The sequence below is a fragment of the Phaeodactylum tricornutum genome, chromosome 9, assembly GCF_000150955.2.
Source record: "Phaeodactylum tricornutum CCAP 1055/1 chromosome 9, whole genome shotgun sequence".
Taxonomy (NCBI): domain Eukaryota; phylum Bacillariophyta; class Bacillariophyceae; order Surirellales; family Neidiaceae; genus Phaeodactylum; species Phaeodactylum tricornutum.
The window spans coordinates 561,540-584,077 of record NC_011677.1 but is presented as its reverse complement, the minus strand read 5'-3'; the positions used below and the strand labels follow the sequence as shown (position 1 = coordinate 584,077).

The window sequence follows — 22,538 nt, the reverse complement described above, 5'->3', positions numbered from 1 at the left end:
CTGCTTTTTAAACAGCAAGTGTACGCGATTTGACAGCACGGTATCACACTGAGCGGTTGAGCACTTGTTTCCCTAGAGCACCAAGAAGTGCCATTACTCTCCTTTGTACAGTATAGAAAAACCAATAGTCAGAAGCACGATTTTCAGACAAAGTATCCATTGTCTTTATTGAATATGAATTCAGACAGGCGGTCTCAATTGGTAGAAACCACTGCGGTCAATACTTTGTCGACACCTTCCAAAGTCATGTCCATGTTCTTTGGGGCCTATGTATTTGAAATGGTCAGTGGGTTCACTGCTTCTTATGAAGCATTGAACACACGAACGTGCAATAGCATTGTGTGTTGGCTCACTCGGATACGATTTCTACCGCAAAACCTTGGGACGATGAAGTAACCAAATCTTACAAGTGTTATAGCCAACAACGCATCCAAATTTTATGTACTAATGCGTAAGACAGAAACCCAGAATCTTGCTAGATCATTCTAAACTTTGAATAACTGTTTTTAACAAAGTATGGAATATCAACTAGTCAAATCAACTCCATGAAGTGTATACAATTTTTGGTATCCTACTTTTGTTGACTGTGAGTGCGTTCCGTGAAGAAGTCGTCGAATTCGTCATTAGACGGCGCCAAGACTGGGGCGGTGGATGATGATGCTGGTTTAGGTGTCTTGTCAAACGCGGCAAACGGATCATCTTCGCCCGTTGATTTGAGCCCCGCCGTCGGTACTGATAATTGAAGTGCCTCTTGAGTACTGTCGTGCAGGAGCAAGTCGTCCAGATCGATGGTCGGTTCACTCGTTGGTGCCGCAGCCACGGTCGTAGTGGCTGGAGATTCTATCAATAAGGCTGTATCAATGTCCGCCATGAGTTTCGTCAGCCGGTCGTTGACTTCTAGACATTGCATCAGAGTGGCTTCGTCTAAGGCTCCCTGCGCGGCGGCTTCGACCAATTCCACCATGCGAGGCGTACAGGCTTCTAGAAAGCCAATAAGCTGCAACAGCGTTTCGTCGGCACGGACGGAAGGATCCGGGCTGCCGCCTCCTGGACGCAGTAAACTGACGCAGAAATCCATCTTCTCGGAGACAGTATCCAAATCCGACCGAATTTTGTGGTCCACGGTTGAAGACGGCGCTGCAAATGCGTCTGTAGCATCCGGAAAAGAAGAAGTGGACATAGTTATGTGCGTGATTTCTCGTTTAGGCTAGGACTATGCGGGAAAGCAAAAATCTCTGTCTCAGAATGGTGACGCTTACAGTTAGCAGCAAGTGGCTTCATTGTCGTTACGGTCGTGGAAATTCGACAGACGAAAGTTGCTGACAGCAAGTTCCCACGAAGGAATCGATCACAACGTGAGTCTTCTTTGCAAGTCATGTGTCGCCGAGCCCGAGGGGGAACATTGTACGGCCAGAAATCATAAGAATCAAATCCTTTCATGGGACTCCTAAAACGTCGTTGAGGAAACGTTCTTTTACCCGTTTCTTTCTCAAGTCTGTTCACTGCCGAGCAGGCACAGCCGTTGCACAAAGCATTTATCATGATCAAGTACATGCTGGTGTTGCTTACTTTTCGTACGATGAAGTTTTGGTGCAAGGATTGATGTGTTTGTATCTTGTGATCGCCTCTGTTTACTTTGTGTTGACAACGTACGGTCCTGTAGTGTGCCGCTTGGTCTTTCGTGCCGAAAGGCAAGCGCGGGCCCCGGAGTCTGTAATTGCAGTCAATATTTTCCATTATCCTTGGCCCTTTCCATATCACCGAAGTCGTCAACCGTCCATTCGATCGTTGAGTACGGCCTTGCGGTTGGATGCTCTGCAGAATTTGCACCCCACTCAGGTACCCAATGCCCACGCCAAAGAAGTGGAACAAGTGTTTAAAGCAATTTCTCACTGTTCCAGTACAGTCATGTGGTACGTCAACGTTACCAAGCCGTGACGGACTCCAACGTTACCGTGGTCAACTTTCACGTGCCGACGGAGAAACGCAGTCTGATTGAAGAATTTTTCTGCGACGCGTTACACGGGATGGCTCCACACGCTTGCCGCGCCGCCATGGTGTACGCACCAACCAAGATCAATGCGCAATACTCATTGGACGCCGACTTTGTCTTGGCCCGAGCCTTGGCAACGAATCGAATTCCGTCGGTCAATCAAACCGACGACGCAAGTATACCAAACACGGTTAAGGACACACAGGTTTTGCTGGCGTGTATCAACAAAAAAATACAGAAAAGCGACAATCTACCGGTGCGATGCTTGTTGGACAATACCCAAGGCTACGCTTGGAATTGTACACAAGAATGGTTTCCCTTCAACCAATGGCCACGGAGGCAAGGCTTTGTATAGTTGTTCCCTTGGTTCCGACACATGTTCCAGTAGAGATTTGGTGGTGTGGACGGCATGGCTGTAATAGTGTATTGGCAAGTTGCCTTGGCCTGGCGGATATATTGTGCGGGGAGTTTTGTCGGTGGTATGATCACGGCTTACAGACTATTGAAGAACGCCTGTATTGTTTAATGTAAATCAGTAGTTGTAAGTAAAATTATTTCATTTCCTTTGTAAGTTTGGTTTCCTCCTCTTCTTTGGACTGTAGCTTGGCTTCAATCTTAGACCTACACAGTCCTTTGTAATGGCTGGTCCTATAGTGTAATCCATCTTCCCAGCCCTTTTTGCAACATTGGCTTGTACCTTTTCCAATGCTTCTTGCATAGCTTTATTCATCGACTCAGCAGCTTCCATATCAAATCCTGCCAGCTTGGACATTTCCTGGTAGAAATGGAAATTGTGCACAAAAGCACTTGAGCCAAACATTCTTTTCGTAGAAGATACACTTTCCGTTGTCACTGCCTCTGTATCATCAAAACAATCCGAATTTTGCGAATTTGTGGAATTTTCATGCAATGAATCCTGGAATGCATGCTCTCTGGACAGGCTTGTTGATTCTTGCACCATTCCACTCGAAAAATACATATTTGTGGTATTTTTGGTCCCACTCAAATCAGCTCCAGTCGTTTGCGAAGACACTGCCCATCGATTAAAATCTCGTATGACAGGGGGCTTGTACGGAAGCGAAGTTTCGAAAAAATATGACCCTTTTTCACCTTTTCCGATCACCCACTGACCACTATCAACAAATACTGGACCTGGTTGCTCCTGTTTGTACAGGTCTTCCAAGTGCTTTGACAGGTCACTGTGGCCACTTCGGTGCAAATACACATCCCAGTGCTTTGTCCAGCGTACAGAGACATCGGTTGACGTGGGTGATTGACCAAGAACCTTGTAAAGATGGGCACATGGGGAAGCTTGTCGCTGAAATTTCCGCAGCTACACACCAAATAGAATGTACCATCAATATTAACAAGCTCCACAATTTGTGTGCGTTCAAACTGCGGAATCATGTACTTGTAATAGCTACTGTCGTTGATTTTCGGAATGTCCGTGTTTTTGCTTTTGCGAGTGGCTTGCTTGACCCAAAACTGGTCTGCATTTGGACGGAAGAGCACAAATGAAGCAGCTGCTTCAAAATCTTTGGAAAGAGAATCTTGAATGTAATCCACTAAATCCCCAATGTTTGCGTAGTAGGCAGGCTTTCTTGTCTTGGCAGCATTTAAATTGTAAACAGCTTTTTGATGCCTCTTCTTTGACCTAATTTGTGTCCCTTTGTTTATAACCTGAGTTGCTTTTGGTACAGAAAAGCTTGGCCTGACCCCGTCGCCCCGTCGTTTTAAAGCACTATTTTCTGCCTCGGCATACGAGCTTGCAGATGTGTTGAATGCTCGTGTGTATAAATAGCGATATCTAGCCCAGCGCTGTTCGTGAGGAAAAAGCGACAGTGTCATGTACGCATTAATTTGCGATACAATAGTTTGCCCCATACCACCCAATGTGACATCAATAGCTTCGGGGGTTGCAAGCCAATCAGCCAAGAGCCTTTTAGAAAGTTTGTATTCCTCTTGTGTCTCAATTTTGGTCATCCAGCTCTCAATCCAAAGAACAACTACACGGAATAGAATAGCAGCTTTAACTCCACATTTTCCAGTCTGCACCTTCATGAGATTACTGCAATACAGTAGATGCCAGTGACAAAGCTTGTGTTCGCAAAGAGGGTAGAAAGTTGGTATTGCATCTACAAAGGTCCCGTACTCTTTTGGATCTCCATCTGTTATTGTCAGGCGCATTTGTTGAATTCCTTGCTTTGGGAGTAGTTGCGGTATGCATCGAGTCCACACGCAATGGAAGGCCCAACAAGCCTGCTGTGGTAAAAAAGCCCACAGTGTTGTGAAAGTGTTTTGGTTTGACGTCTTCCCAGAGAATAGAAATAGCGGTCGCTTGGCGTTGTTTGTGCCTTCCGTCACATCTGCTACCATTATCTCCGAAAAACGAGAGAATACATTTCTGCTCTCATTATTTGTCCAGGCAACTCCTAACAGCATTTTTTGTGAGCCAAGGAGCTTGAATGCGCAACGTGTGCGGTCAACATAGTCATCAAGTTCTCCATTGGGATCCATTGCATCTAGTGTAGCGTTGTCAAGAATTCCCGTTTCAGCAGATACCCCGGAGTTAACTCTAATACTTGTGTGTAGACACCTGCGGTCTTTTTTTGCTCTCTGCTTGTAAACTGTGAAGAGAGGTGAATCTGGGTCATCGTATATAGCACAAAAGCTGATCTCGGGAGTGTTCTCAAGATAGGACAAAAGCTTGTCTGCCTGCGTCATGAATTCTTCATCCTTGAGCAACACTGTTTCTTGCTCTTTTCCCAACCGTATCCTTATGTGTTGCAAAGAAGAGTCCGACAAGATGTTGCCAGTTTGTAACTGGAGCATTTTTCCAATAACACTAGGTGGTGCACTGCTCTTGGCTGCATCCAGCGCAATTTGGACTTTGTGGCCATTGATGTAGGCAATACTCTTTTTTACCTCATGAGGCTCCATTGGTAAATGATGAGAGTGAGAGTTACAGTTCCCCCTTGCGCCACCAAAAAGACACCAATGCCTCTCCTCTTGAACCCAGTAGAGATAAAAGTGAAATGGGCATTCTTTCCCTTTGTCCGGCCGCTTAGAGGAAGTACTACGCGCCTTCGCGTCTTCTCCGGGGAAGCTTGTCCTTTGTCTTTTCTGATATGTTCTCTCACTGTGTGATTGGCTTCGAAAGCACTCAAAACGGATTTGTTTCTTCTTTTCATCCTATCCTCGCTCAACAAGGGGAAATTTACCCTCAGCTGCAGCAATCTTTAGAGCTTTAGCCAACCTAGCTCTGGTTTCTTTTGAACTTGAGTTGTATTGATCTGGAAAGACGAAACACTCCCCAAGGAGCCTGCAATCAAAACCAATGTAGTCACATAAATTTACTTCTCCGTTTTGCGTTGGAAAAGGAATGCTGACTGTATTCCACCTTTTCTTGTCTGCAATGCATTGGTCTAGTACGTCCTTTAGAATACCATCCATTATTGTCTTATTAGAAAGGAAAAGCCAAAGCTGCAGCAATTCTATTTTTGGTCTCAGCAATGATTCACAATGCTACATTAAGCAGTGCACAGCTAGCACACGGCCTATTGTGCAACGGCTGTGCCTGCTCGGCAGTGAACAGACTTGAGAAAGAAACGGGTAAAAGAACGTTTCCTCAACGACGTTTTAGGAGTCCCATGAAAGGATTTGATTCTTATGATTTCTGGCCATACAATGTTCCCCCCTAGCACGTGATTTTGATTCCGGGTTTGAAAGACGGTCTATGTAAAAATTACGCCAACGTAGATGATATTCAAAATTAAACATACATAGATATATGATTCTATAAATCGACTTAGCGAGACAAAGATAAGATAGCTAGCATAATCCGTTGTTCGGGGCAACAGACGTTTGTCACAACGCTCACTTTTTCCCGGTAAAACTTGCGTTGTTGCTTACTGTTAATCATTCTGAACAATCCTTTTCGAGACCGTCTACACAAATTGTATACGTACCGATCCTTCAGGTATAGACGCTCTACAGTACTCACAGGCAATAACGACGCTCGTGTCCTTTAGTGGAGTGAATACACTGGCATTCCGCTACCTATCGGAATCGCATTTCGACGAGACGGAGCTGGTATATTCTCTACTCGGGAGGCGCCAAGAGAGCCGCGCCGTAGGTCAACTGTCTGCGACTTTAAAATTACCATCTGGAAGACTCCCGCCGATTTACTATGCTTGGGCGTTGGAGCTTTTCTCATGTGGCTGCAACGGCGGCTAGCATCCGCGGAACGTCGCCTGATGCAGCAGACTCAATGTCGCTCCCATCAATGAACGATTCCTTCACAGTTCTGGACACTGATCCTGTGTACTTTTCGGACGGTGAGCTGGAAGCCATGTGTATGCAAGCGAATGAGGAACAGAGGACTATGTTACAGAATGCGAATGGAATGACAGTCGAGGGAGAGAATGATTCGCTAGACAATGAACGGCGCCATGAGACAGAAAGTGTCCGCATGACAACCAACAGCGCCGACCATCGTCAAAGTGTGTCCACAACCGAATCGCCGCGCGATAAAATCTGGAAGAAGTGTTTAATGCAACAGCATTCTGGCAATGCGATACAAAATCCTCTCGCAACTTCTACACCAGCACTCCAGGCTCTAAACTACGGTACTTCTAGACCCAACACAAGTCCTTCCACCCTTGCTTTCGATAATGGGTCGCCTCGGTATCATCGCCGTGCTCGACGTCGCAGCGAATCAAGTTACGGAATGAATACGTGGAAAAAGCGATACGCTCACCACGTACTCTCTCCGGAGCATCACCTATTAGGAACAGCCGCTTCCAAATCAAGGCAAAATTCGAGTTTTTCCGGTACCGACAACCCGGAGCAAGGCTTGAATTCGCAACGTCAACTGTTCTCCTCCCGTGATTTTCCAAGCCCCCATGAGCAGCGCTTTGATTTCTACATGGGAAGTTCGATTAATGCATCTCCACTTCGTCCTTCACTTCCCACGCCACCATCACCATCCACTATATCAGACCAGTCAACGAGAGAAACGAGCTCGCCGCCACGCTCTGTATCGGAAAACCATAAGAAACCATATTGTAGCAATACCAACACCCAAGAAAAGCTGGCTGAAGCAGCTCATGGGTCATTGGTCTTGCCTTTGTCGCCAAAAGACGAGAATATTGTAACAGCAATTCCGCCGCCTGTCGAAGCCACTACACCATCCGGGAAGATGACCACTCCCAGACAGGCGATGCACGCTTCGCTAACACAAGAACAGGCTCTCGTCATTCAAGAACCAGACAGCAGTCCAAAAAGACCTGCGACTGGCCCGTATTCGTATCCGGAATCAATACCTAAGAAAATTGTGATAGTGCCCCAGTTTGATGATCATGATGATGACGACCATCACCCGATGCTCACGTCGTATGAACCGTCCAATGGGGAAGAGGTACAAAGGGATGCAGAGCCGAACAAATCTTCGTCGATTCCCTCGAGAGCAACACCGACGACTGGTACATTGCTTGACCTTTACGAGGCGCCAGTCCTAGCAAAGGAGTTCTCAGTTGCACTTGTCGAGCCTGTTCTACCTACAGTGAACAGCGCCAGTGAAACATTTCACTGTTTGACTCCATCGCAAAATGAACCGCCAGCACGAAATGTCTTGCAGACGGAATCAATGATAGCATCCTTCCATACCTTTGACTTGGACAAGAAGCCTAAAAGGGTGGCTTCTCCCGATGAGCCCATAGCCTCACCGAGATTGAAAGCGACAGCCAGGGCACCATTGCTGACTGTGAGTGTTTCATCAGATCTCCCCGAAGAAAGTATATCCCAGGCACCTACAACTGTATCCAAAAAATCATCAGACCCGTTCGAATGGGCTTATGACATCTGGCGAGGGAAGAACTTACTCCTGCCCAAGAGTGCCGTGCGTCGCGACCCATCGTTTACATCGCCTTGTAAAATCGAAACTTCAGAAAATGAAGTCTGCATCGAGGACGCCCGCGTATCTCCTCGTTCGACGCCGTTTTTGCTCCCTCTTGAGACCATCGTGCCCTCTACAACACCGGGCATTTCGACGTATCCTTGTCCAAATGCTGAAGCAGTTTATTGTTCAGCAACACCGGTGAAGGGTGAAAAGGCCTTTGCCAACGTCTTACAGGGATGGAAAACGGTCAGTAACGAGAGACCTTGCACTCAGTTTTTGTCTCCAGAAAACAGCGTGATATTCAGTCAAACAAAGGCAGGCAGCGCAGTCCTACCTTGTGCAAATCTTGAACACACGAGATTAGATCCGAAAGGCAATGATACAGAAACGCTCACTTATCCAGCATCGACGCAGTCGCATCGCTCTTGCAACAATATCTCTACTCCGCTCTCCAGCACTGGCAAAGCTTCGATTTTAAAATTGGAATGCCGTCAAGGAAATGGCTCCTCGGATCCAATAGTATCTAGAGCGATTACAGTGACTGATGACCAGAACATGCAGTTCCACAATGAAGTTGGCTCTATTTTGTCCCCCAACCTGGTATCGAGCGCACCTTCTTTCTGGGACAAAGCGATTGAAGCAAACGATCCCGCACAGAATGCGCAAGACCAAATATTTGATCTTGCCAAAACAACGTCGACATTACTTCTATCCTTACCAGGTACGACAACATCATACTCCGAAAAGCATTCTTTCAAATTGAAGGAGGGATCGACTTCAGGAGAAGCGTTGCTGAACGATCAAAGTGAAAACTTTGGTCAACCAACTGACATTTTGGAGAGCGACTTAGGCAGTGCAGTGTGTAAGAGTTTGGATCTCGCGTACCTCAAAAGTGCTACATGTGATGGATCAATACCGTCAAAAGCCATTCGCAAGAGCCGACATAGTATCGATCACAGTCTCATGGTTGTGGGCAATAAGGCTCGATTCAAGGGCAAGCAAGAAGCGTTTGATGACGCTGTCTCCGTCGGCGAAAGCACAATATCCTCAATGACTTCGTGCACAAGTCGTGTCGGAAACATTGAGAGCCGAACGAGAATTAGAGATAAAATCAGGAAAGTCAATGCGAAAAAAGACTTGTCTTCAATCTCTCCAGGTGCGGCAAAAAGCCGTGACACTTCGTCGACTCAAGCCGCAAAGATTAAAGAAGTCTACAGGAAGAAGCGGCTGGTTATGCGACAAAGTATGGGCCAATTGTCTGAGGCCTTACCAAATCGACCAATGGAGCCCTCGCTTTGGAGTCAAAGCGACTTTAAGATGTACGCTGCGGAGCTTCTCGACATGCTGCCGTCCGAGATTTCAGGGGCTTGTTCGACAGATGATTCGCGAGACATTGAGCCTGAGGAAAAGGAATTGTGCAACCTTTCTTTACAGCCGTTTTCCACACATACAAACTTGGACCATGCATCTACTGTGAACGAGGGGAATGCCACCTGTAATTGCTCCAAATCGGTCTTCTCGGGGAACGATGAATTAATTGAATTCTTCTTGCCACGGTTAGGAATGGCTTGCACTTGTAGCAAAGGGTTGCAAAGCTTGAATTATCCCAGTGAACCAGAATCCCTTGCTAATATTTTGAGACCATGGCAAGTTGCCTACTTGGGAGACTTTGGTATACATCGTGGAGATCAGCTTGTGAAGGCCCACCACAGGAGTGCTGATGCATTGGCAAGCGCGATGCGCCAGTACCGTCGAGACCACGGGTTGACACCTTTCCGTACGAAAAGCTGCGGGATGGCTCTTTCCATTTGGGCGAAGACTGCAAAAACATACATTCGATCAGTTCGGAAACAAACGACAGCACATGGGGAAGTAGCTTGGAATCTGCCCAATACTCTTTACATCCTCAGCTCCTTCCTGGAAAAAAATCCAGGGAATTCGGGGAGGCTGTCCTCCCCCATAGATCAGTTTGAGGCTGAGAGCAACGATGGATCACCATCAGAATTTAGTTGCATTTAACTGTAAGTCAATAAAAGTAACATATAGCAGAAGAAGTGACATTAGTGATTACAAAAGCTTAAGCTATAGCTGTCCCAAAGAAGCAAAAACGATTCAAGACATGGACAATCTACTAGAGACGTTGTCTCTTCCGGAACAACGGATGCCGCTTCGGTAGCCCTGACGAAGAAAACTCTTTGTAACGCAGTCCAGTCCCACCACTAAGCTGGGCCATACTCGTCGTCTTTTTAGAAGCCGCATCAGCCAAGGCAGCACCGTCAGTGTTATTCTTCCGAATTGCGGTGTCTTCAGCGCGCTGTTCTTTCTCTAAATCCGTCTCGCTCGTCAAAACCGTTCGTAACAATTTACGATCGTCTTCTGGCGTCGCAAAAGTGCAACCGTTTGCAATGGCCTCGGCGTCAGCCTTCTCACATAGGTTTGTGACAATCTTGAATGTATATCCCTGATCAATCAAATACTGTTGTCGTTTGGCTGAATAAAACATTTCCTGGGTATCGCTGCTAACCAGGGTGTAGAAGAATGCGTTGAAGGTGGACCTATTGCTGCCGTCCTGTTGTGTATACGACTTGGGACGCAAAATGCGTCCGAGACGCTGAGCTTCTTGTCGCCTAGAACCAAAGTGAGACGACACTTGGATAATCACATTGGCCTCAGGTAGATCAATACTAGTATCACCAACTTTGGATATACAAATAGTCCGGACTGCATCGGACGCTCGGAAGGTCCCTAGAATAGCCTGTCGCTCACGCTCCGGCGTTTCGCCATATATCAACGGCTTTTTTAGCATTTCTGCGTACAACTTCAGACTGTACACCAAATCGGAAAAGACGATAATCTTGTCGCCTCGAGCTTCGTGAAATCGGACTAAAAAGTCGACTGCCCGTAACTTGCTCGGATTCATCACGTATAGCAATTGCTTCAAACGTGAGTTTGAAGCCATCAGGTACTCTTTCATAAACGGGCCTGTCATGGGACACCACACTTCCACACACTGAACGTTCGCCAGATATCCTTGAGCAGTCAGATCCATCCAATTTGCCTCATATAGTTTCGGACCAATCAGAAAGTTGAGATCGGAAATCAAGTCGTCTTCGCGGACCAATGTGGCTGTGAGTCCCAATCGACAATGCGCTTTGACAGATCCCACAACGCGACGAAACATTTTGGCCGGTACGACGTGGACTTCGTCCATTAGCAACAAACCCCATTCACGCGACGTGATTTGGTCCATAATTTCTTGCGATTGCGCTGAACGCTTACCGGAGTAGCTGATCATCGTATATGTCGTTACGAGTACGCATGGGTCAACAAGTTTGTCTTTGTGATCAGAAGTAAAGACAGCAATATGTTCGTCCGGAATGGAAGTCCACAATTGAAATTGGTATTTCCACTGCAGCACTGACACCGCGTTGGTACAAAGACACACGACTGACTTTTTAATCGTTTGCGCCGCTGTTACGCCCGTCAAGGTCTTCCCGGCACCACACGGCAAAACGATGATTCCGGATCGAGCTCGCCCATTGCCGAACATTTTAGCCAGGGACCTTTCCTGGTAGCGACGAATACGCGTGTGAGGCTTTAAATCCATGCGGGGTACGTTCGGATTCATAGTGTCGTTGCGGAAATCGTACTCTTCCATTAATGGATAATCTAGTTCAATGGCTTGGCGTTTCACAACTTCAACAGATTCGGGTTTAATTTGAAAACTGACGACGACATTGCTGGGTTTGGTAGGTTGGCCGCCTGCCCCGGTTGACAGTCCTTCTTCGTCTTCTTCACTATCGTCGTCTGGTTCCCTCAACATATGGAGATTCTCTTTCATTTCCTGTGCCTTTGATTGCGTGACAAATCCGTCCGCATCCAAGGCAGATGCATCCACCACATCTTCCACAATGCGTGCTTGCGCGATCGTAGGATCGCGTAGCAGTTCGCGTAAAACGGCCGGAAACTCCGATTCGACATAAAAACGATTGTGCTTAAGGACCAATTTGGCCTTGCCGTACTTCTGTGTACACTCCCGAATAAACTTGATGACCTGGGATGGGAGCTTGTTTTTCGACAGGCGTTCAAGAACGGACACAATTGCGTTGGTTTCAATGTTGGTAGCGACAGCGGCGTACAAGCTGTACGGTGTTAACTTGTATTGGTGCAAAAATTCGGGGCGCGCCACTGGTTCGGCAATGGCGACGAGAAAATCGTACGCACTGACGTATAAATCGTGAAAGGCCTCGAGATAAATATTGCCGTCTGGACAAGTCCAGCAGGGCCGCGACATATGGTCAGGCTTCAGTGGGAGATTGGAATAGTCGGCCCCGACTCCACCGCTTAACAGCGATGTCGAGTCTTTCTGGTTTCCCGCACTGAGAGCTTGTTCGCGCTTGGCAGCGCGCAACACGAGCTTGCGGGCGCTACTGTACTCATCAGGAGTATGGTCATCGTTCCCGTCGCTCATATTTCTGGCAAGCACACGCTTTCCTTTTTGATGTAACCGGTTCTTGGGTAGCTTTTTCCTGCTGTTTCCGCCAAAGTGGCTCGGGATGAAAAAAGGCCCCACGAGTTCCGCCGTTCTTGGGCTCACAACCCTATGAGGGGAATGAGTTGGAAGAACTCTCGTCTACATTACAGTACATTAACGGGTTCACGGCAATCACTGTTATCTCTCATGAAATTCGTCCCGACTGTCAGATCTAACCCCCCCCCCCCCCCCCCCCCCCCACGAGGATCTAACTATGAGTGTAACTATATTTAAATTGATAAGAAAAAATACAATTGTCTAGGTATCTTCCATAGCAATCAGACGTTTCAGTTTTTCAATTTCATCAATCATTGGTACCAGGTGGATGGACACAGATATTGGCAGATAAACCCGAAGCAAGATTGACCGAGAGATGCCGAACATTTCGTAATTTCATGGAAGTCCATAGCTGTCAAAAATAGAAGAGGGCGGAATGGCATATTGATCCTTGCAGCCTAGACAACTACACGCTCCACTTCAAACACAGACTGCGAAATTTTGATTTGCTGTTGTGCCGTTCTGCCGGAGGAATCAGGCCTTCGTTGGCAATAATGGTTTGAAACGCTTCGGTTCTTACCACGAACCAAGTTGAGCAGCATACGCAGCAGATCTACAAGCCTGAATTTTCGAACTTTTCGTCTCGGATACCTCATCGCTGCGAATGCTCCTCCAGTTGCCACTTCCTCGTTTCGTTCCGTTTCGGTGCCGCTTTCTGTGCTACTATTGCTACTACAGCTTAAAGCTCTTGGGACATGGTAGACAAGACTTGCTGGCCCAAAATGTTGAGCGTTCACCAGCTTTTTCGTTGACCACGAGGACGTCTGACTGAGTACTATCTTTGCAGTGATACCAGCAATCTTCCTCAGACTATCGTCGCGCACTGCGTAATAGCTTTTTCTGTTAACGCATTGCTGTACTTTGATCACGGGGCTAGCAACAGCTTTTTCGTCGTCATCGACTTCATCTTCGAAAATTACTGCCGGAGATTCTCGACAGGTAATGGCTTGGCTCCTCGGTTCTCTGCCATGGCGTTTTTGATGAGCAAGAAGGCTTTGCAAAGCCGAATCGACGGAGCGACTCTCTTCTTCCTCGGACGACGATGAAGAGGATGTTTCGTGAGTGGTGTCAGACGAAAACGAGAGGTCCGTGTACTTCGCTCTGCCTTGTTCGCTTAATTGCGGTGTGCAGGGGGCACACTCATCTGTAGATAGCTTACTCATTCTCACTGATTGAGAATCGTGTGATATCTTTTCGTCCACGGAATTGCCTTTGGGAGTTTTCATCAACTCGAATATTGTGCTTTGTTGACGGTGGTGTTTCCCAAGCGTGGACTCAAACAGGGATAGACATGTCTCCATCAGTTTGGGAGTCCACCGTTCGTTCTTATTCATGCCTAGGACAATCCGCCCATCGGCTGCCAAGTTGCGTGCAGTGACATAATTCATGGAGAGCTTGCGCATGAGCACTGCTTCAATTGGGATCGTCATAGTCCAGCTTCTGAGTGTGAAGCTCGCTCTCGGGTACAATCGGAGTGTCGTCAACGATGGCAATTAACTTTGCGACGCGAGATGTGGAATGCCGGCGGCTGATTCTGATTTATGTGCATAAGAGGATGCATCCGAATTGGACGGAGCCTGTACTCGGGCGGATAAGAGAAGTACAAAGATCTACCGGTAGCGAGTGTGCCTCTTTTGCGACCAGTGAACCTCAAGATCTCGTAGATGAAGGACATCCAATGGACTTGCCCCATATGCAAGCCTAGCCATTGATGCTACGCGACTGTTCTACCAGGTTCTCAGACATTGCCAAAAAACCAGTGAAGCCTTTCGGGCAATGGGGTACAGCAAAAGTGTCTAGCATATCTTTATGATTGTGTTCACGTTTGCGACACTCCTACTTTCTGATCCTCAAGTCCGGCATGTGTAGTACCTCAGAATGGGCATACGAATCGATGTTCCGAGACATCTTTGAATCTATACGGTACTCACACTCACATACAACACTTTTACCATACCCGTAAATAGGTGTCTGTACTTCACCGAGAAAAAACGCGTTTGTCAAAACGAGTGAAAAACCAACGAAATTCGACAATGGAGACGAAAAGAACCAAAACAGGAGTTGATTTCGCTGTCCCTACCAAAACTTGCTCTACCCATCCTAGCTAGGCTGCATGACGATGAAGAATGAAGCTCTAAAAGACGTCGACACTTTGATCGTGCAGAAATGCCAAGAATGCCAGCAAAGCCCTTTTCTCTATCAATGCCCGCGTTGTTCCTTCCGCTCATGTTCGTTGACATGCTGCCGAGCCCACAAGAGCAGGACTGGGTGCAATGGCAAGCGAGACCGGACTGCCTTTTTGACAGTTTCTCGTATGAACGATAATGTCATGAACAGCGACTTCCATTTCTTGGAAGATGTACTGAACACGGTCGAAGCGGGCAAACGGCTTTTGGAGCAATCCGGAGCGGCACCCTGCGGTCAGGGTCACGGACAGCCACACGCGCACAATAAGCGTCTGCGCACGAGTGCTATCGACGAAGCGAACCACGCCGTAGAAGAGCATCCGATATTGAGAGCAGCCGCCACAACTCCCGCATTTGCGTCATCGATGCCGATACGCGCCGAAAAAAATACGATGGGGTTTTCCGGCCATGCTGTACAACACGTACATCCCAAATGGCGCAGCTTCCAAAGACAGGCGCAGCGTCGGGGAACCAGTATCATGTTTATGCCCCATGGAATGCAACGCCACAAGGACAATAAGTCCTATTGCAAAAAGGAGGTCTTGCATTGGTTCATAGAATGGTGCATTCACGGCGATGTAGTCCAGCATCAGGAGAATACTTGTACGGATTCTTCCGAGGTCAAGACATTACGGACAGCTCCTCAGAGAATTTCGCTAGTTGCTGCCGAGACTACTACTCTTGACGCAATTTTGAAGGTTTTGCCCCTCCCCCAAAAGGAGAGTCTGGACGGCTATGTCATTTTGCTCAAAAGGATTCCATCTCCATCCAACCAGCCAAAATATGTACAGTTGGACAAGGCATCAACTTTGTCCGCGGCTCTTCAAGGTATGACGGTTATCGAATACCCAATCCTAGAACTAGTGCCCACGGGTCGGCTAGATGAATTTTCATTAGTTATTCAAGCCATGCAAAAGAAGGGAAACACTTAAGAAAATGATGCTTTGTAAGTAGCTAGAGCTATTCGTTGATTGTGTAAGTGCATAGGTAGTGCGCAAGCTTTAGCGCTACTTCGTAAGCGCAAGATTGAATTCGTTCGGCAGCTTCATATGCTCCACCGTCAGTTTGCTGACGGCCTTGAAATTTGAATGATCCGCCGACTGCAGGAGCATAAAGGCGGCCGATTGGGCCGTCGTCAAAAAGCATCCCGCCGCTTGGAGGCGTTGCAGAGCAATTTCCCGATCGTAGGCCTGCTGCGAACTGACGGCGTCGGCAATCACATGCACGTTCGCTCCACGTTCCAATAAATCTAGACAAGTCTGCTGGACGCATACGTGTGCTTCAATACCCATAATAATGTACGTGTCTTTTTTCCACTCGTCCAAGACCCTGTCGACGTCTTCCGTCAACATGCTAAATTTCTTTTTGTCGAAGTTAGGTATTGTTTGCAGGTCTTGCGGGTCGGCGAAACAGTCGGGAACGGTCTCACCAAAGACTTTGGTATACTGCTGTGTCGCGAGAACCGGTACGTTGAGAGCTTTTCCGACGGAAGTCATGTAGCGACAGGTGTTGACTACGGTTTCCATGTTGTGTATCAAGGGACGGAACCGTTCCTGCATATCACAAAGCAGAAGCGCCGTGCTTTCTGGCTGTAGCTTGCCAACGAACAATCGAGACGCCGCTTTGGATGCGGTGATGGACATGGTGTCGATGACGTGCCTAGCTTGGTCGTTTCTAGTGCGATCGGCGCGGCAAGTGGAAAAGCTGAACGCTGTGGCGGCGACTAAGAAGGTGAGGTAAGAAAGGAGCAAGACAGAAGGCAATCTGGGTGTCATTTCCTGGAAGAGAACACAGCGTCTCTGTTTTTCGACGGGAACGTTCCAAACGAGAACGCTGTCGCACAAGGTTGTTTCACAGACAAGTCGAGATCTCACACACAATTCTATCTCTGTCGACTGGTCACGAAAGGAGAAAACCCCTATGTCAAGCGCTCATCCGGGGTTGTTATCCTAAATGTAAGTCTACCGGTTTTCTAGCTGTTCTTGTTGGATTCGTCGCAAAGGCCGTCCTTTGCGACACTTCAACGTACGATTGAACGGTAATTGGTTCGCGGCTTGATTCGTGTTCTCTGGGTGTCAAAGAAATCATTGGATGCAATCTGTCCGAAGTTGTCGTCAAGAGATCTGGATCACGCCCAAGCCGTCTCCGCTAGGATCGATGGACGGGAACGAAGCAACGAGCCGAGCCGACCTGACCTTTGGGCCTCGTCCCTCACCCTGTCAATGAATGGAAAGATTGACAGTGATTGACAGTGATCGACTATTTCAAGCGTTCCCTTTATTGATTCGTGTACCGTTGTGTGAAAACATACACAAGACACGAGCGAACACGCTCATAGTCGCTCACTTTCATCTACAGCTACCTACCTAGCTAGGTAGAGAGCTTGGTGACGATGATGAATGGACGTCGTGGATACACCGAAATTGCGGCCGGCGAGACCGAACCCTTGCGGGAGACTTCCACTTCCATGATTTCCCCGTCTCGCACAACGGATCCGTCTCCCCGGGGACGAAATTTGGTCTGTGCATTGGTGACGGTTGGTGTCCTCCTGGGAACCACTTTGGGATGGACCCGCGTTCCGGAAGACCTCGACTCTAGCGTCCCCGTCGGAGTGCCCGATTCACAGGATCCCACGGCCGCCTCCTCCACGGACCGTTCCATCCGGTACCGTCCGCTTTGTCAGTTTTACGACGACACGTCTACTTCCGTACGCATGATTCAAACTTCCCTCAAGGAACCGTCGCGGCAGTGGTCCGATCAGCCATGTTTCCCGGCATCCCGGCACACTACATTGTTTACCAACCAGCGTGGGCGTCCGCCGGTTTTGCCCTTGGACGCCTACGGCTCTCCCGACGCAATACTACGTGTCAACTTTTCCGCGGTTGCATTTCCCACACACCAGACGCCCATCCTAGGATTCGGTGGCGCCTTTACCGAAGCCTCCGGGCGGAATTATCAACGCCTTTCCGAACAGGGCAAGCAGGCCGTCATGGAACTGTTGTTCGGGGCGCAAGGACTGGGATACGCATTGGGACGGGTCCACATCAATTCGTGTGATTTCTCCGTCAAAAGCTACACCTTTGACGATGTCGAGGACGATTTCCCCCTCGACCACTTTGACGTTGGTGTCCACCACGACGTCGAAGTGGGTATGGTGGATATGGCCTTGCGCGCCACGTCAATCTTGCGTCAAGGCTGGCCGAGTGAGGACGCCTACGAAGGAAATTTGCGACTCTACGCTAGTCCCTGGTCACCGCCGGCTTGGATGAAAAAACCGACATGGGAGGACGCCAAGAACGCCACGCACGCCGCAAAAATGACCTACAGCGCCGAACCCACCTGTCTGCGCGAGGGCGTCGGTTCCCAATCCCGCTACGCCGCTTCCTGGGCCCTCTATTTCTCCAAATTTGTCACTGCCTACCGAGACTTGGGATTGCCGCTCTGGGGCGTGACGGTACAGAACGAACCGGAATTCGCCGCACCATGGGAAGCGTGTGCCTACACACCGACCACCCAGCACGATTTTCTCACCAACCATTTGGGTCCACAACTTGAACGAGATCATCCCGATCTGAAGATATTCATGTTTGATCACAACAAGGATCACATCAATATTTGGGGGCAGAAAATGCTCAACGCGTCGAGCAATGCGTCCCGTTATGTGGACGGGACCGCCTACCACTGGTACGCTGGAGGTATGGACCGTCTCCTCGACGGTGCTCTGGGTAACGCCAATCTACACCAGTTTCAAGAGGACATGCAAACCTACGGGATCCAATCAAACCACATTCTCTTCAATTCCGAAGCGTGCCACTGCCCAACCACTGGCTACGCCGGTGGCGACATTAACATTTACTGGGCGCGGGCGGAGCGCTACGCCCACACGATACTGGCCGACCTGGCGGCTGGTAGTCATGGTTGGGTGGAATGGAATCTACTCCTCGACAGTATCGGCGGACCTAATCATCTAGGGAACTTGTGTGAGTCGTCCCTTCTGGCCGTCCCCCACCGCGCTTTGAACGCAGATCCCCATACACCACCTCTGCCCGACTTTGAAACCGACGGGCCTATGGGCAAGGTGAATATCGGAGACGGTAGGACTCGGGAAGAACTCAACGCTCTTGGTTTTCCCGCCAAGTTTCTAGACGTTGGCGTTGCCGTTCAGCCAATTTACTACTACATGGGACACATCTCGCGCTACGTTCGACCGGGATCGGTAGCGGTGCCCGGGCTCGTCACGGCCAACGCGCAACCTGGCGTCCGGATATTCCGGCCATCCGGGCAAGTGGTGGTCGGCGGCGGGGAGAACGATTTGGCTCGGCACGGTATGGAGATTACGGCCTGGCCGTGTGAAGGGTCCACCCGACAGCACTTTACCTGGAACGCCGATTCGAAGCGACATATTCAGGTACAAGGGCACGACTGGCTTGGGAATCCAACCAAGTCCTGTTTTGCCCGTAAATCCGACCCCTCGCTGGGCACGATGAGTTTGACGGATTGCAAACCGGGACAAGTGGGAATCTACGATATTGTTCCAATCGCGGAGAAGGAAGGCGATCAAAGATTCTTCCAAATTGTTTTGACGAATCATCCCAAACTCGATCGACCCTGTTTGATCATCCACCAATTGGGCAATGACGGCGGAGCTTATGGTCCCCGAGGTGGGGCTCCCGTCACCTTGGGTAGCTGTTCATCGAAAGCAGCCAGGTGGAAAGTGGACGAGACAACAGGCGAAGCCTCGTCTACCTTCTTCTCGGACGATGACGGCAACGAAAATGAGGTGTGCATGACCACAGGTTGGCCCTTTCTACAAATGGGAGCTTTCTTAACGCCAAACGGGGAAGTGCCTAAGACGGTAGTGATTCTCAACGAAGCCAAAGAATCGGCCAATTTTGCTATTCAAGATCAAGATAAGGTTATCGTCACAGCTTCTATTCCTCCGCGATCCATCCAGACTATCCTTTTGCAGTAAAGTTGCATTGCATGCAGATTATTTTGGTCGATTGACGAAGACCAAAGTATTGGAGCACTTTATAGTTAGAAAGGAAAGCAGGTCTTGGTCTAAAATGCGACAATGTACAACGTCTAAGTACACTAGAGCACCTATTCTATTTCATTGTAAGAAACGAAGTGTCAAGATTGCTCTGATGGCATTCATGCGTTCGTTACTCTTTGTTTGCATTGCATGACATCCCGGTCCCGACATTTTTTGTGACCACAACGCATCTCTTCCAAGAATCAAAGTGAATCTTACGTAGTCGAGACGGAGACAGTAACCGATTGTAGAAGGTCCGCAGTCTCTGGCACGACATTCCCACGCAGGAAAAAAAGGCCCATCGCGGCATTCAAATGGCAAACTCGAAGACAAAAACCAACGAAGCTAAAATACGAAATCCGTGTTGTTTAAATGAATGACTTTAAAGTGGGGTAATGCCCTGCGAATTGTTCAAGACAAAATGCATTGTGAAACGATCACAATCGGGATTTCGCAACTCGGTTGGAATGGCTTTGCGACCAACACGGCCCTACAAAAAATAGGCTGTCATTCGAAGCTTTGCTATCTCTTCTAATGAATTTGTTGCACAGATGGCTACAAATTTTTCAGGCTACTCAGACGATTGTTGCGGTGGTCGCCATCGTACTTTCTCGTCTGCAGTGAACGGCAACCTGTGTGTTTCCCCGTCACTAAAACGCACCGTCATGATAATTTCGTCCACGATCTGGATGGGCTCCTCCATCACGGTTCCTTCGCACCAACCCTCTACTTCGTTCCAGTAGTATTCAACCCGCATCCCTTGCCGAATTGACTTGGCCCAAGGTGGCAAGGCCGGTGTCCCAACCTTCAAATTCATCAAGGAATTCTCATCGGTACTCTCTCGGTCGTCATTTACCGGATCAGTGATAGCGTGCGCCATCCTACGTGCCCGCGCCATACCTACGACTTCTTCTAATGCGTGGGTTACGTATCGTAGTCGATCGATACCGTTTGTAAGTCGTAATATGGTCCGCCGGACATCATTCTCCATGTTAGCCATTTCTGCGGCCAGAAACGCAACTGCAAAGTACCGCTCGGTTGGTCCTGGGCATAAATCAACCAGATACTGCTCAAAAACGCTGTACACGGCTGCAGCTTCTTCAGCAGCATGGCGCTGAGCCGTTAAGTTGACGCGGTTATCCGTGTCTTCCAGAATGGATTGCTCGAGAGGAGTCATGTCTCGTATCAAGACATCCAGCTGCTGATCCACGTAGTCTTTCATGGCAACCATGCAGCGTTTTTCCAATTCAGCGGGCGTGGCGTGGTCGTCAATCATATCCTCTTCGTCGTCGTCTTCCTCGTCCTCCTCTACGGCTGACACGATTGTTGCGTTGGTCGTCAAATTACCAGTTTCTTCATCACAAAGCTCATCGACAATTGCGACCGGAAACGGAATCGTCTGGACGAGTTCTTTAACAATGAACCGATACGATCCTCGACAAAGAACCGTCTGAGGTATACTGTCTTCTTCCGGATCCACAATATTATCATCATCCCCGTCTAGGTCTCCAGTGTTTGCTTGCATCAGTATCTCGGCCGTGCAACCGATGGCTCCGATCAAGCTATTGGCGTTGGGTTTGTACGCGACGTGCCCAAACACCTTTTCCATCCCATTCAACTCGCCCACTCCGTTCCTTTCGCCCCGTTCCAAGGCATCTTGGATAATGCGTTTGTGTACAGGACGGCTCAGCTGCATCCCGTAGACGTTGAGAGTTGTTAGTTCATCGGGTAAGTGTGTCGATGGCAGGGGCTGGACCATGGATTCAGTCAGTTCGTCCTCTTCCGACAAGTAACTATCCTCATCCGTCTCGGCGATGATCAGATCGAGAAGAGGAATTGTCACATCCCGGCGTTGTCCGTGTACGCTACAAACGCACAGCGCAGTTGGGGAGCACGAGATCTGTTGTTTGTGGAATCGGGTTGTTGGAATTCTAGTCGCTCGACCTTGGCTGGTGCGTTTGTGTTGAAATACAGATCGTGCGCTTGTTTGACTTGGTCTTGGGCATGTGGATGGTAAGGATGGCTGCGCAGAAAAAAAAGCGGCTCGAGCACCGATAACCAGCGCGGCAAAGGTAATAGCGACGACAACAAAAGCTTGCCTACTCGTGGTCGGGATCATCGGTTTCAGTCACCAAACGTAACGTAGCGCCGCAATAGGATTCCAACCACACTTGGATCACCTTGAACTGTACTGTTAGGCGTCTTTCTTTTGTGATGTTTTGTTTGGCGCCAATCTTCTAACTGATCACTCCTTCGGGCCACGATGCTGGATCGGGTTCGAAGTTGCCACCGAAGCTACGGACGATCAACAACGGAAATTGTACTCGTGGACACCTCTTGAAGTGCAGCCAACGGTGACTGTCAGCACCCGGAAACGGTATCTTCGAGTCCCAGGCTTCACTTTTCAGTCCCCTTTGAACCAAACCAACCAAATTACTACGTTTAGAAAAGCTGCAAGATTATTTTAGAGGAAATTCACTAAAGGGGATGGAAAAAGGTGAAAACTCCCTTAAAGGGGACAGAACGTGTTCACTCTAAGTAGCATCATTTGGCGCTCAAACATTGTTATGTATTCAAACTATTTAAACTAAACAACAAAATTTTAACGAGGAAATCTGCGTGTTGGATGAGAAAGCAGCCCCAACATGACAAGCATTCACTGGCACACGTCAATGCCGAGGTTACGTTTTATTTGTACGATCCCCATCGAATTTTGGAAGGGATCGTCGACCCCTCCGAGTCTTCGACGACCGCCACAACGTCGTTCGATCTCCAGCAATCGCGCCGTCGTCCGAATGCGAGGTACGTTGATTGTTCAGCATCCCAAGCGGTGG

The 22,538-nt window shown here is 48.6% G+C and overlaps 8 protein-coding genes across 8 annotated transcripts; 2 read left to right on the top strand and 6 right to left on the bottom strand.

Annotated features, from left to right (window-relative positions):
- Positions 1-481: 481 nt before the first annotated feature.
- PHATRDRAFT_46204 (predicted protein) lies at positions 482-1,256 on the bottom strand. Its single transcript, XM_002180430.1, has one exon. It carries the CDS (start codon positions 1,178-1,180, stop codon positions 572-574), a length of 609 nt encoding a protein of 202 aa, XP_002180466.1. The 5' UTR covers positions 1,181-1,256; the 3' UTR covers positions 482-571.
- Positions 1,257-2,549: 1,293 nt separating this feature from the next.
- On the bottom strand, positions 2,550-4,933 carry PHATRDRAFT_36115 (predicted protein; the record flags this gene model as incomplete). The annotated part of the gene is made up of 2 exons (XM_002180429.1): positions 2,550-3,326; positions 3,362-4,933. The coding sequence occupies 2 exons, from the start codon at positions 4,931-4,933 to the stop codon at positions 2,550-2,552; spliced, it is 2,349 nt and encodes a 782-aa protein (XP_002180465.1).
- A 1,249-nt stretch (positions 4,934-6,182) lies between these two features.
- On the top strand, positions 6,183-9,958 carry PHATRDRAFT_46203 (predicted protein; the record flags this gene model as incomplete). Its single annotated transcript, XM_002180634.1, has 1 exon — positions 6,183-9,958. The coding sequence occupies one exon, from the start codon at positions 6,183-6,185 to the stop codon at positions 9,909-9,911; it is 3,729 nt and encodes a 1,242-aa protein (XP_002180670.1). The 3' UTR covers positions 9,912-9,958.
- Positions 9,937-12,219, bottom strand: PHATRDRAFT_20574 (predicted protein). The gene has a single exon (XM_002180428.1). It carries the CDS (start codon positions 12,184-12,186, stop codon positions 10,024-10,026), a length of 2,163 nt encoding a protein of 720 aa, XP_002180464.1. The 5' UTR covers positions 12,187-12,219; the 3' UTR covers positions 9,937-10,023.
- A 417-nt stretch (positions 12,220-12,636) lies between these two features.
- PHATRDRAFT_46201 (predicted protein) lies at positions 12,637-14,283 on the bottom strand. Its single transcript, XM_002180427.1, has one exon. It carries the CDS (start codon positions 13,911-13,913, stop codon positions 12,882-12,884), a length of 1,032 nt encoding a protein of 343 aa, XP_002180463.1. The 5' UTR covers positions 13,914-14,283; the 3' UTR covers positions 12,637-12,881.
- A 1,260-nt stretch (positions 14,284-15,543) lies between these two features.
- Positions 15,544-16,438, bottom strand: PHATRDRAFT_27696 (predicted protein). The gene has a single exon (XM_002180426.1). The coding sequence runs from the start codon at positions 16,310-16,312 to the stop codon at positions 15,677-15,679; it is 636 nt and encodes a 211-aa protein (XP_002180462.1). The 5' UTR covers positions 16,313-16,438; the 3' UTR covers positions 15,544-15,676.
- Positions 16,439-16,928: 490 nt separating this feature from the next.
- Positions 16,929-19,812, top strand: PHATRDRAFT_54536 (predicted protein). Its single transcript, XM_002180633.1, has one exon. The coding sequence runs from the start codon at positions 17,062-17,064 to the stop codon at positions 19,639-19,641; it is 2,580 nt and encodes an 859-aa protein (XP_002180669.1). The 5' UTR covers positions 16,929-17,061; the 3' UTR covers positions 19,642-19,812.
- A 134-nt stretch (positions 19,813-19,946) lies between these two features.
- Positions 19,947-21,925, bottom strand: PHATRDRAFT_46199 (predicted protein). The gene has a single exon (XM_002180425.1). The coding sequence runs from the start codon at positions 21,821-21,823 to the stop codon at positions 20,276-20,278; it is 1,548 nt and encodes a 515-aa protein (XP_002180461.1). The 5' UTR covers positions 21,824-21,925; the 3' UTR covers positions 19,947-20,275.
- Positions 21,926-22,538: the final 613 nt, after the last annotated feature.